The sequence below is a fragment of the Propithecus coquereli genome, unplaced genomic scaffold (assembly GCF_000956105.1).
Source record: "Propithecus coquereli isolate 6110/MARCELLA unplaced genomic scaffold, Pcoq_1.0 Scaffold10, whole genome shotgun sequence".
NCBI lineage: Eukaryota > Metazoa > Chordata > Mammalia > Primates > Indriidae > Propithecus > Propithecus coquereli.
In genome coordinates this window covers 6,911,467-6,926,022 of record NW_012133858.1, presented here as the reverse complement: position 1 = coordinate 6,926,022, position 14,556 = coordinate 6,911,467, and the positions used below count along the sequence as shown (strand labels likewise).

At 46.3% G+C, this 14,556-nt stretch overlaps 1 protein-coding gene across 1 annotated transcript in view; it reads left to right on the top strand.

Moving 5' to 3' along the window:
* LOC105807185 (tumor necrosis factor receptor superfamily member 10A-like) overlaps window positions 1-3,616 on the top strand; it is a 22,468-nt gene extending 18,852 nt beyond the window's left edge. Inside the window, exon 9 of the mRNA XM_012640499.1 lies at window positions 3,579-3,616. Within this exon, the coding sequence (XP_012495953.1) occupies window positions 3,579-3,584 (6 nt within the window). The 3' untranslated portion in view covers window positions 3,585-3,616. The remainder of the gene's footprint in view (window positions 1-3,578) is intronic.
* Window positions 3,617-14,556: the final 10,940 nt, after the last annotated feature.

Genomic DNA, 14,556 nt, shown 5'->3' with positions numbered 1-14,556 from the left:
AGACCCATCTCTACTAAAAAAATAGAAAGAAATTAGCTGGACAACTAAAAATATATAGAAAAAATTAAGTGGCGCATGCCTATAGTCCGAGCTACTTCGAAAGCTGAGGCAGTAGGATTGCTAGAGCCCAGGAGTTTGACGTTGCTGTGAGCTAGGCTGACACCACAGCACTCTAGCCTGGGCAGTAGAGTGAGACTCTGTCTCAAAAAAAAAAAAACCAAAACAAAACATATCTCATCTATAACCCAGGGGCCACCTGTATATATACATAAAAAGAAGATATACAACAAATTCTCCTTCATATGAGAAACTTAGTTTTGCAGGAAAAAAATTCTAAGCTGGGCATTATTCTGTTTGAGAAGACTGAGAATGGGGCCCCAGTCCCTTCTGGCTTTTAAAGTCTCAGTTGAGAAGTCTGCAGTTAGTCTGATGGGTTTTCCTTTGTAGATTACCTGCTGCTTTCATCTTGTGGCTTGTAGGAGGGCCTCTTTCGTGTTTATTTTGGCCAGTCTGATGACTATATGTCGTGGTGTTTTCCTCTTTGTGATGAATCTCACAGGAGTCCTTTGAGCTTCTTGTACATGGATATCTGGATGTCTAGCAAGGCCAGGGAAATTTTCCTCAATTATTTTCCCTCAAATAGATTATCCAATCCTTGTTATTTTCTTCTTCACCGTCAGGGATGCCTATGATTCTCATGTTAGGCCTCTTTACATAATCTCATATTTCTTGTAGGCTTTGCTCTTTTCTTTTATTTTTCTGCTTTATCTCTGCTACTGACTTGTTTAATTGAAAGGTGTTGTCTTCAATCTCTGAGATTGTTTCTTCTGCTTGATCTAAACTGTTTCAAGACTTTCCACTATGTTTTGTAATTCCTTGAATAAATTTTTCATTTCTAGAAGTTCTGTTTGATTTTTCTTTAGTATTTAAATTTCTTTAGTAAATTTTTTATTCATTTCCTGCATTTTTTTGTGTGTGGTTTCTTTGTGTTGGGTATCCATTTTATCCTGCATTTCATTGACTTTCCTTACAATCCATGTTTGAAGAATTTTCATCTGTCATTTCGGTGTTCTGATTTTGGTTGGTATCCATTGCTAGAGAGCTGTTTCCCTTTTGGGGGTGTCCTTTTGCTTTGATTCTTCATATTTCTGGAGTTCTTTCACTGATTCCTTCCCATCTGGAGCAGCTGTTGCTTCTTACCTTTGGATTTTCTTTTCTAAAATATAGAATTATTTTGTAAGATTTTCTCCAACACCTCCAAAAAATCCCTTGACTTTTTTTATATTACCTTAATACATTAATCTAGGAAGAATTGAGAGCTTTTCAATATTCAATAGTTTTCTTATCAAAGAAGGTAGTATTTGAGGTCAAGTGTTTTATTATAACTTAGTCAAGATTTTTGGTTTTTTTCAGACAAATATTCCTATTCCTTGTCAAAGTTGTTTCTTTGTATTAATATTTTGGGCCTTTTGTAATTCCATTTTCTAATTTATTGTGTCTGCTATGTGTTTTAACATTCATCTGGACATTCATTTTTAATTATTGCTATTTAAACCTTGGGGTTTTTTAAGCGTACAGTACTATCTAAAATAAGGATCATTGTGTCAGCCTCTTCCAAGAGTCCACTCACACCACTACGCCTGGCTAGAGGCTGTGTTTTGTAACAGCCTCATTTAAAGAAAATAAAAAGAAACAAATGATATTATTTTAATGTAAGGTACTGAATCAATATATATAATATAATTTTAATATGCAATATCAGTGAGATATTTTCCTTTTTGTTGCATTAAGTCTTTGAAATCTTGTCTGTAGTTTACATTACAGTTCAGCAAACTGGGCCTCAGTAGCTTCCTGAGCCAGTGGGTGCCGTGCAGGACAGTGCTGTCCCTCAGGAGGCCATTGGGGGGCTGAACAAGGCCCTGAACAAGGGAGGAGGGAGGAGGTGGATGAGGGTGTGGACAGAGTTGTTAGGGTTGTCGTCATTAGGGCACAGAGAGGGTGGGGTAGAGTGGAAGAGAAGAAGAGATGTGAGGGGGCATTTAAGGTCCAGTGACAATAGCATAGGATCCCTTGCTTCTGTCATTGAATGTTCTGGAAGAGCCCTATCAGCTATAGGGATGGCAGTTAGCACACTGTCCCTGTTCCTTGTCCTCCTGCTGCATCACCAAGAACAAAACACTTACTGTCAGTGGGGTCAGCGCCATTTGCTGGAACCAGCAGCCTCCTCCCCTGAGAACCTTCAGCTCCTGTGGGGCCCTGTAACACACAGCGGGGAACGCTCTTGGTCAGAGTCAGGAATCCTGGATTCCAGTGCAGCCCTGACAGCCAGCCAGCTGTGAAACCTGCAGCATGTCACTTTCAGAACAATGTTCTGCCATCAAGACAGGAAAGAAAGCACCCCACCCTCTCTGTGCCCTAATGACGACAACCCTAACAACTCTGTCCACACCCTCATCCACCTCCTCCCTCCTCCCTTGTTCAGGGCCTTTTTCAGCCCCCCAATGGCCTCCTGAGGGACAGCACTGTTCTGCACGGCACCCACTGGCTCAGGAAGCTACTGAGGCCCAGTTTGCTGAACTGTAGTGTAAACTACAGACAGGATTTCAAAGACTTAATGCAAAAAAAAGGAAAATATCTCACTGATATTGCATATTAAAATTATATTATATATATTGATTCAGTACCTTACATTAAAATAATATCATTTGTTTCTTTTTATTTTCTTTAAATGAGGCTGTTACAAAACACAGCCTCTGGCCAGGCGTAGTGGTGTGAGCCTGTAGTCCCAGCTACTTGTGAGGCTGAGACAGGAGGATGGCTTGAGCCCAGGAGTTGGAGGTTGCAGCGAGCTATGATGACACCACTGCACTCTAGTTCGGGCAACAAGAGTGAGACCTCTCTCAAGAAAAAGAAAAAAATAAAACACAGCCTTGTATTCCTGGCCACCCTCTGTCCCTAAGGACGGTGGTGTGTAGCATGTTGCACACACATCTCACTTAATCCCTGCATAGGCTTGGGCTGGGTAGGGTTGCTCCGTTTTAAGGTTCACTTCTTGCTCAGAGTCTGTTGCCCCACCTGGCCCTGCCCCAGTGCTAGGGAGTGAGGCTGAGCTAGGTGTGAACCAGAGACTCTCCTAGCACAGGCCCTGGGCTTTCCACAGATACAGGCCTGGCTGCCCTGGGACCTGCTCCCATGACAAGTGCAACCCAAGCAGCTTCCCTTTTCTGAGCCCCCGCTGCACCCATTCTTTGTCCCACCCTCTGGCTTGTACCCCACATTGTTTTCTGCCTCCACAACATCCCTCCATCGTCCCCAGGGGGGCTACCAGCCCTGCCCTAGGGCAGCATTCTCTGGTGACCTTGACTCCCCCACAGCACCCTGGGTGTAGGTGGGGCCCTGGCAATGCGGGCTGGTTCTCTGTGGATGGGGAGCAGGTCAGGACACAGGAGCAGCAGGTCCCCCTGCAGGAGAGCCCTGTAGGTTCTATCCTTGGGTTCTAGGCCTGATGCAGGATCCTCTGCCCTTTCTGGACTGAGTTCCAACTCATCTGACTGTCTCCATGGCTTTTCTCCATCTAGCTCTGAGGCTGTTCTTCGACTACTTTCCAGCCGTCGTGCCCTTTAACTCCTGGAATCCACTCATGAGACTGATGGGCCTGACAGACAATGACATCCACGTGGCCAGAGCCTGTGCCTCCAGCCCAGAAGACACCTTGTATGAAATGCTAGTGAGATGGGTCAGCAGGACGGGGCGGGAGGCCTCGGTGCACACCCTGCTGGAGGCCCTGGACAGGCTGGGAGAAAGGCACGCAAAGGAGACCATTGAGGACCACCTGGTGGGCTCTGGGAAGTTCATCTATCTAGACGGCGGGGCAAGCTCTGCTGTGTCCTAAGTGTGAAAGAATCTCTGTAGGACTCTAGAGCTTCCCTAGTTTACCTTTTTTTTCCTAGAAAAAAATCACAGTTGGACATCAGCCTTTAGGAAATAGGCAAAAATTCCACATGACTGATACTTGAAGAAACTCTGACATGTACTATCATCCAGTGGATGAAACATCCTAGAATTTTTCTGTGGACTTGGAGTACAAATGTTAGGTAGATAGCAAGGGATTCCAGGTCTCCTAGGGACGAAAGTGGGTGCTGTTGCCTTGGTGCAATTGCCCCACCTGAGAAGAAGGACAAGCGTGGGCCCCAGGCCCCCACCTTGGTGCTGCCCCACCCTATCCTCTTCCCAGCAACTGCCATACCTGGGGGAGGAGGGAATACCCTACAAATCTGCCAATCAATTTAGCGCACCAGCTGCAAAAGATTGCGGAGGACTCTCTAGCCCATGGGCCAAGCAGCGTAAGTACCATGGCGTCCAGAAATTGGCCTAGAACAACCCACATGCATAATCTAAGACTCAGGTCATTGGCACTGGGGAACAAAAGGAAGATCAAAAGGAGGAGAAACAGTAGTAAATTTTGGAGCCAAAAGGACAACATGAAGCTTGGGAGTATAAAAAAAAAAAATAAGACTCAGGTCATGCAACTCCCAAATGTCCATGTGGTTCCATGGTGACGTCTGAGCCATAGGGCAGTCCCAATCCGGGCACTATAAAACAAGTTGTAGACCATAACCAGGCCCTTTTGGGCCCTTCCTTTTGCTCACCTTTTGTTGCAACAGTGGGTCTGTGGTCGTCATCTGTGGCGTACGTATCATGCTCTGTAAACCTATTATCTTGCTCTCACTCTATAATGCTATCTTTCTCTCAATAAAACTCATTTTTTTTTCATGCTTGCCTTACTTTGGTGCATCTGTCACTCTTCGGCCATGAGCATGTCAAGAACTGACATTTCAGACTGAAACTTGACACCATGGTTCTTTGTTTCGTATGCTTCTATGTTTGTGGGTGTATTGAATGTGTATTGTTTAGGATGTCATTCTTTTTCTGTTCACACTTTTTCTTCCCACTTTTTACTCGTGTTTGTTATATTGTAAGATCCATCCATATTAGCATGTGAGCGTTTACTTATGTCCAAGTACTGTAAGAAATACAAAGGAAAAAGAAGAAAAATCCTCCCAGTGTAAGTTCCCACTGTTTGGGCTCTAGTCCTCCCTCCCTCCTTGATTCCACTGGGCTTGGATGACTGACAACTTCTAAAGGACCGTCTTTTAAACTTGGCAATTTACAGGCATATGAATATTTATTTATTTATTTATAGGTACATGTTCATAACTGAGTCGGTACTCGAGGAGAACTATATCAGCCCCTTGCCCCTTTCTCTGAGGACTTCCTTGAAGATGTATGTAGAGTATTAGCCTTGTCATTGTTTGTCATGCTTATTCTTTTAAAGTAACCTTTGTGACAACATGAAATTGTTGGGGATTTTTTGTTTGTTGGTTGGTTTGGTTTGGTTTGATACCCAGGCCAAATAGTACATGACACGAGAGGCACTGAACACGCTATTTCCTTAGCGTTGGGTATTGTTTGGTGCTACCGTTCAGCAGAAAGTCTCTGTTGGAGTCTGTGCTGGTACTATTAAGCAATACGAGGAAGGCAATTAGATACGAAATATTCATGTATTTATGAATTCATAACCAAATTAAATGTGAAACCTTATATAAAAAGGTGTGGTTTTTGTTGTTTGTTTGGCCTTTTGGTCCCCATCCTCCCTTTCTCTGAAACAGTGCCGGGTGCGTTCTTGCTGTGTGACTCACTTTCCTCCCCTCTGTGCCTTCAGGCTTGCCCTGCACGGAGGTGTTTCCTGCTTCTGACTCTCTGGAGTGGGGACTCTCAGGCTCATGGGGACTGGAGCTGAGCCCTTCCTTCCCCTCTGTCTCCCGCCTGCCCTCCCTCTGGGCACAGGGACACCAGCCCCGCCCTGGCTCACCCGCAGCCCCCCACGTGGTTCTCTGGGCGGCACCTGGGGCTGCCGGGTTCCCGAGCACTACAGACGGGCTCTGAGAGAGCTGTCGGGAAGAGCGGTGGGCCCTTGAGGGATAAGCCGGCCCTGGCTGCTGGGGGAGTCCTGTGGCCACTCTCTTGTGGGCTCCGCCACCCTCAGCCGCCCTTCATTTGCTCTCCCCGTGCCTTTCTCGCATCCTCATCAGTGGACCCAGGTTGCTCAGCCCTGCAAGCACCTGGGAGAAATATTTCCCCTTCCCCTTGCACTTGAGGACCCGACTGTCCCTCTCACCTCTAGGTCCTGGAAGTCTGGCGTGCCCACACTGCCCCCCTTCAGCAGAGGGAAGGTGCAGGGTGCAGGGCTCCCCCGCTAAAGTTTCAGTCCTGCCCCTGTCCCTGGGCTCCGCAGCCTCGCTTGAAGCCCTGGGTGGAGCTCAGCTGCAGGGAGGCTGACCAGCCTGTAGAGGGCAGCCCACGACTGGCTTCCAAGCCACCCTGGAGGACCTGGCAGCCACAGCCTGGGAGGGTCCCGGGCTTGGACACCATGGGTTCACCTCATCGTTAGACCTGCTTGTCCTTCCACTGCCTGCTCTTTCTCTTGATGAGGATTTAACCTCAGATCTCCAAGTCTTGGCACCACCCAGCCGCTCACTGCAGGGGTTGCCTTTGCTTCGGGTTTTGCTCTATCCCAGACCTAACCAGCGTTTTGGTGGTGGAGCCCACCCCAGGTCCCTGGGACCTAGTCAGTGCCTCTCAGCTGAAGCATCTTTCTCAAGTAGGGGACTCGACCCCACGGCCTCCTGGCTCTGCCCCTTGTCAGTGGGACCCCATCTTTTAAATCTAAAAAGGGGGTGGTGTGATAAAATATGGGTCAAGGTTAGAAAACGGGAAAGGGTCAGTCGTGGCCCAGCTTTTACCCCATGGACGCTGTGAGCTACTGTTTTAACCCCCACAATCCTCAGCCCTGTCCTCTCCTCTGAACTAACCTTACATCTTCTGTTCAATTCTTCTTTTCCTTCCCTATATGCCAAACTAGCACTAACCAAGCCTCTCTGTCCTGTGACCCTACATTACTCTCCTACCCTGCCCACCCAACACACAGCAAACCCTGCGGGGGCCCACAGAAGGTGAGGATGAGTGCTTACAATCTCCAGATGAGCAAAGGCCAGGGCCCAGGGCTATCTGAGCCCGGAGACCAAGCCCCTCCCTGACACCAGCCCCTGACGTTGAGGGCCAGGACCCCGTGCTGCCCTGAGAGCCAGCCAGCAAGGTCTGGACATCCTCAGTCTGAGAAGGTGACAAGTCCTTTCCTGAAAGATATTGGAGCTGATTCTACACCCTAAACCTTCATCTCGTCATCACAGGGGGCCTCTGTTTGGCTTTATAAAAATGTAAGCTATACAGGGTCTTCTTCTGGTTTTCATTCTTTGAGGGGATAGAGGACAGAATGTGTTTGTCGGTGGTGATTTTGTTTTGTTTCATTTTCTGTTTGGGTTTTGTTTTTTGCTAATTTTGCCCCACCCCATAAAAAGCAGTGCTGCCCAGGGGCAGGGGGAGGTTCCCGGAGGGGCAGGGGGATTGCTGCCCACAGATCCTGCCCCCGCATCCTCTGAGTAGCCCAGCTGTTGCCTGTGGTCCCATCTCCAAATCTGAGGGGTGAAGGAGGGTGAGTTAGAAGGTTTTTAGTGCACTAAGAGCCGCTGCCGCCAGGCCTGGAGTGCCAAACAACCCCTAGCCCTGTCATCGGGCCTGCACCGCTGCAGCCCTGGGAGGGAGGGACACAGGCCTTTCCATTCGTGGCCTCTTGCAGCTGCACCCCAGGATGTAAAGCCCTGAGTCGGGCTCCGAAGGCTTCGTTTCTACCCTGACTTCTCCAGTGAGGATTTGAGTAGGCTCCATGTGGAAATGCCCACAAAACATGTGCAACCCTCGAGTCCATTGGTGGCAAAAACATGGCCAAGAGAGGCAGGACCCTCACGGCTCACTCCAGCTCGAGGGGAGGGCAGATGCCTCCCTGGCCAGAGCAAAGACCAAGACATCCAGCGAAGCCCTCAAGGTTGGGAGGCTCTTCCCTTTGACTCCAAGGTGCTGAACAAGCCAGAGCTTGCAGCTCCTCCTCTGCCCCATCCCCAGCAGTTGTCTTCTGTACTGCTTCGGACCTGGGGACCCCTGCAGGTGGTTCCTGTTCTGATTCCTAGGGCGGGGCTCCTCTCTGGCTGGGGAGGACAGCGCCGCCCTTAGAGTCCTGGTCCCACGGATTCCTTGTCGCCCTAAGGTGGAGGGTTGATGCAAAAGGACGGAGTGCCTGGGTGACGGGGGCAACAGCAGCAAGGTCGCAGGAGGGTGGCAGATTCTCAGACCACAGCCGAGAAGGAGGATGGAGATGCCGAGGAGGCGGTGGCTGAGGAGGACCAGGAGGAGGGACTGTTCGAGAACGGCCCCCGCTGCTTGGGCTGCCATTTCAGGTGTAGGTATTCCTCCTCACGCTCCTTCCGCCCTGCTGGTAGCGATCTTCCTTCAGGTACCAGACAGGCAGCCACCGGTGCTTCTCGAAATATTCCTAGTTTTCTGGGGCCCTTCCCATCAGGGGCCAAAGCCATCCACACCGAGATGGGGTTAGGCAGGCCCTGGGAGCTGACTTTCCCAGGTGTGTCTGCAAGCCTTGAATCTGCCATGCTTTAACTCTGCAAACTAATCTTTGGTTGGTGGTATCTCTGGCACTGCAAGGGCCAGTGTGGGAGATTTTGTGGGTCCTCAGGGCCCCCTACACGACTTTAGGCAGGCAGCAATATCTAGGCCTGAGACTGGGGCTCCCTCTCCAGCCCTGTGGTTGCCTAAAGTCTCAGTCCCCTCTTTCCTGGGCCAGCTCTCCTCTGAGCATGTCAGGGAGTTCTCTAGCTGTTTCCTGGCATGGAGGATGACATAGGCTCTGCCCAGTCAGGGATCTGAGTCTGACAATGGGTTCCCTTCTTACCCACGACCTCCCACCCCTCCCCACTTGCTGCCAATGGAGAGACAGAGCCTCCAATTGAGACTGCTGTAGATTCCTTCCCCTGGCATGATACCTGAGCCAGTTCCAGGAACACAAGGACATCCCCATCGACGTCCACCATCATCTGGGTTGCTTCCATCAGCCCGGTCACTATGTACTGACTGTGACATACACAGCCAGCAATCACCTGAAGAACCACACGAATGGCCCTGCACTCACACCCCCAGCAGACGCAGGGCAAAGAAAATCAAGGCAGAGGCAGGTCCAGACAGGCCAGGAAAGGCCAGAGGTGATTTAATTCTGCTCCAACCAGGGGGAAACCAGGATGAGAGAAAGACTTTCTCAGTGGGGTGTGGGTGGGAAGCGAAGGAGGACGTTGGAATCATCTAAGAGAATTTTTCAAGCTACATATGTCCCATCACATAGTCCGATATACGCAGGGTGGAAGTCCCCAGAAGAACCAGCCACAAATGCAGAGGGGAGAGGGTAGTGAATCCTGACGTTTGTTGAAAACAGAAAGAAAGCCAAGAACTGTGAGTTTAACTATGGGTGAAACCTAGTTGTTTGTTTTAATTTAAATTTTGTAACTAATTGTGTACTAACTTTGCATTTTATGTTACAACATTTGTATCGAAGAAGTAAATACCATTGGTTCTGAATTTCAATTAGAAATACTCATAGGTATTTTGTCTTTAAAAAGATAAATATGCTTCCCAGCTCTGTCCACAGAAGAGACCTAGAAACAATAATCATCCCAGTAGCAATGAGCAGTCCTAGTGCACAGAAATACCATTTCCATTTCCAACTATAAGAAACCAGGACTTTTTTGGAAAAATAGCTGATTCCAGGTCTGGGGCATGAAATACACAAGAGGAACCTAGAACATCTATCTCATCATTCCAGAGTGCAAGGAGGCCCAAAGACTCTGGAGCCAACTCACAGAGACTCCCATTGGCTAAGAGTACAGTATTTGAGCCTCAGTAAGGATAATTGCAATTAATTGAAACCAGTCAAGTATGTTCAAATCTAAGAGTTCATAATACTACCTAAAAAAAAAAAATCCAACCTAATGTGTCACCCTCAAAGGATGATAGGAAATAAATTTATCTTGAAAACTGGTTAAAAAAAAAAGAGGAAAGAATCAAGCATTCACCTGCTTGCCTTTCCTGTATGAACTATACCATGGGGTAGCCTAACAGTAGACGAGGAGGAAGTTTCTCTCTTTTCAGAAGTATTCCAACAGATAAGCGAATAAGGAATGAATAAATTGGAATATTATCATTTTGTAACACCTAATAAATTGATGAATCCAGGCAATGCTACTCAATGGTTGCTAATGTCACAAAAGAAAGAAAAATGGACAATCTATATATGCCTTTTGATGAAGAAGGGAAACAACCTATGAAACTGTCTTGCCAAAAGAAAATTGAATGTGCATCTGATCTAGTTTCTAGATCCAACTGCAATTTACAGGAAATATGGCGGACAGAGGAATATCTTGAACTACACTATAGAAATGCAATCAGCAAATATCTAGAACGTGGAAAACTCTACAGGAACAAAAGATCAGTGTTTGGGTTTTTATCAACAAATGAATTGCAAGAGAAAAAAATTTTTTTAATGGACAAGGTACCTATAGGTGAAAAGAAACTTTAAAGATACATAAAAAATAAAACCATGCTATAGTGTTTAAGGATACATACTTGGATGATACAACTATTAAGTTTTATAGTAAGAATAAGGAAGTAAGACCATTAAAATATCATAAAAAAGGAGTACTGGGCAGAGCGGTTCCTCTTAGGGAGGGGAGAGGTGGACAACTTCTAGTAGCTGGCAAGGTTCCAGCTCCTGCCATGAGTCATGATTAGAAAGGCATTTTGCTTTATGATAATTCATTAAACTGAATATGTTTCATACATCTTTATGTATTTGTGTTATAATTAACATTAAAGTTCTAAGTTTGAATTAATAGCTTCACAGGAAGCATATCTCACAAAACTTAAAGCATCACCAGTTATGCAAAAATTGGCATCTTTTTCCAAGCAAGCCAGGAGAATTAAAAAAAAAAAAAAGTTGGCATCTTCTGCTGATCCTTATCAAGGTAGATATATACATTTTTGTATACATTTTCTAGTGTGCATGGACCATTTTATGGAAAATATTATTCAACGTTATTTTCTATAAGCTTTTCCATGCAGCAGTGCAGTTTAACATTTTCAATGACTACCATGTGAAAATTACCTACGTGTGCTTAACCAGTGGTACTTCTTTGAGTTGTTTCCAATTGCCTTCCGTGATGAAATGAACTTATAGAAATACTTTTTTTTTTTTTGAATCCTAACCACTAGACCACCAGGGATATAGAAATACTTTTATGCAGTTTTCCCCCTTTAGGTCATTTCTTTGTAGATAATCTTTTAAAGGTGGAATTATTGCATCTAAGAATTTGAAGTTTTATGTGCTCTGCGAAGACCATACCACTTTTCATGGACAGCAAAGGACAACATGCTATTATAGCTGTCATCTTCAGAAACCTTTCTTTCTCCCTGCCCAAAAGTCCCCTTTGCCCCCAGCTGGGGCCCTGGACTCTCTATGCAGGCTCAGCTCTTAATATTCCAGTTCTGATCAGTGATTTCCACCTTCTTCCTTTGACCATTCATTTCTCTTCATGAGATTGCTGTTTTCCCTCATATCTGAGCACCAATCTTTTATTTTTATTTTTTATTTTTTATTTCTTAGACAGAGTCTCACTCTGTTGCTTGGGCTAGAGTGCCGTGGCTTCAGCCTAGCTCACAGCAACCTCAAACTCCTGGGCTCAAGCGATCCTCCTGCCTCAGCCTCCCGAGTAGGTGGTACTACAGGCATGCACCACCATGCCCGGCTAATTTTTTCTATATATTTTTAGTTGTCCAGATAATTTCTTTCTATTTTTAGTAGAGATGGGATCTCGCTCTTGCTCAGGCTGGTCTCGAACCCCTGACCTTGAGTGATCCACACGTCTCGGCCTCCCAGAGAGCTAGGATTACAGGCGTGAGCCACCGCACCCGGCCTGAGCCCCAATCTTGATTATCTGTCCAGGGCCCTAGCAGCTCTGACACTGGGTCCTTCCCTGAACCTCAACTCAATATCTGAGGAACTGCTGTCTGCCCCTCTGACCTGCCAAAGAATATTAACCTGGACATCAGTACCAACACTGGTACCAATGCCAACACCAACGCAAACGCCAACTCCAATGTGAACAGGAGCCGTATGCCTGCCTGAGTCTCTGGCCCCAGACTCCCCTGACCCCAAGAGCACTGTTTCTCTTCCCCAGGCCCTGGGATTGCTGCCGCTTGTCTTTCCTACTGTCTCAGTTCTTGCCCACCCCAGAGGGCCTCTGAGATTGGAGAATTAGGAGTGGCAGGTCAATATTCGCTCTCTGTTTTTAGAAGAAGGAAGAGGAGAAATCAAAAGTAGAAGAGAAGAAGAAGGAAAAAACAAAAAAGGAAGCAGGCAGAGGAGAGAGAAATGTGGAATTGTGTTCTATTCTTTTTTGACCTCTTAACCTTGCCCGAGTAAAGCCAAGCTAGGACCATAAAGCTCCATCATCTACCAGAGACCACTTCCTTGGGCTTTTGGGGAAAGTCTCTCAGGTGACCCCATCAGACACCTGTCACACACACTTCTTCAATCTATATCCTCATCCAGAACTCTGTACGTGTTGACAGATTTCGTTCTACGTAAGCTTATTCCCTTGGTGCTACAGCCTGTCCCCCAGGAGGAGAGGGATGCGAGAGGAACACATAATCACTTCTCAGGGCTTCCCTGACTCCTTCCCCAGGGAAGTCCCTGAGCGCTGTGGTTAGTCACCTGTGAGGGCAACCAGGTGTGGCAGGCAGAGGTGGTTTGCCAGGACGATGAACTTCATGTAGTCCAAGTCAAGACTGCAGGTGAACATGTCAATTTGGAGGTATTCCAGCACTACTCTTTGGGCCAAATTGAGAACCAGAAGATGAAGGGACATGCCTATGTTATTAGTGACACCAGGGTCCTTTCCTTACTCCAGGTAAGACCTAATGCCCTAGACCAGAATGTGTTGAATAGAACTTTCTGGGGTGATGGGAATGTTCTATAATTCACACTGTCTAATACAATAGTTACTAGCCACATGTGACTGTTGTGCATGTGGATAGTGTGATTCAGGAACTAAATTTTTACTTTTATTTAATTTTAAATAGCAAATAAAGCTAGTAGCTACCACATTGGACCTTGCAGCTCTAGGTCAGAGATTCTCAAACTTTAGCATGTGTCAGAATCATGTTAAAGCGCAGATTGCTAGGCCTCACCTCCAGGGTTTCTGATAATTTGCATTTTTCACAAGTTCCCAAGTAATGCTGATGTCGTTGGTCCAGGACCACACTTTGAGAAGCACTGTTCTCAGCTATTAATAAATTGGCTTTTTGTATGATTTGTGTACTAATAAAATTACATTTGTAACAAATACAAGTTGATTCCATTGGGGAAGAAGAGAAGTACCCATGGGTTAACTGGATTACATGCAGTGAAATAACTTTTTAAAATACTGTTCCTGGCTGGGCGCATGGCTCACGCCTGTAATCCTGCACTCTGGGAGGCTGAAGCGGGTGGGTTGCTCGAGGTCAGGAGTTTGAGACCAGCCTGAGCAAGAGCGAGACCCTGTCTCTACTAAAAATAGAAAGAAATTAGCTGGACAACTAAAAATACATAGAAAAAATTAGCCGGGCATGGTGGCGCATGCCTGTAGTCCCAGCTACTCGGGAGGCTGAGGCAGGAGGATCGCTTGAGCCCAGGAGTTTGAGATTGCTGTGAGCTAGGCTGACGCCATGGCCCTCTAATCCGGGCAACAAAGTAAGACTCTGTCTCAAAAAAAAAAAAAAATACTGTTCCAGGCCAAGTGCAGTGGCTCACACCTGTAATCCCAACACTTTGGGAGGCAGAGGCAGGAACATCACTTGAGGTCAGGAGTTCAAGACCAGCCTGAGCAAGAGCGAGACCCCGTCTCTATCAAAAAAAAAAAAAATTAGCTAGGACTGAGGCAGGAGGATCGCTTGAGCCCAAGAGTTTGAGGTTGCAGTGAGCTACAATGATGTCATTGCACTCTACCCAGGGCAAAAGACCAAGAAACTCTCAAAAAAAACCCAAAATGTACTATTTTGGGGTGATAAATTATATGGTCACCTTAGTTAGAAGGGACATGAAAGAATAAGAAAGTTCTTCATCCCCTCTCAGAATAGCCAAGATATTCATTTATTTTCCTGTGTATCATCTTTAGCTTGTTTTTTTTTAAACATGATCTTGCTCTGTCACCCAGGTTGGAGTACAGTGACCCCATCATCGCTCCTTGTAACCTCGCATTCCTGGGCTAAAGTAATCCTCTCACCTCAGCCTCCCGAGTAGGTGGGACTACAGGTGTGTGTGACAATGCCCAGCTAATTTTTTTTATTCATCTTTAGTTGCCAGGGTACTACCCTAAGACACTTTTTTCTTTTCTTAGGTGTCATTTTTCAACCTTGACATGGTGGTTACATCTTTTCTTCTTTAATATATATTCTATTCTTCCTCCATAATATATACATAAAAAAAAAAACTTCGCAGATCTGGGTTTCAGGAAGTCACCCTTTTTATAAACAGTGTTTTTCTTGAGATAAAATACACATGTA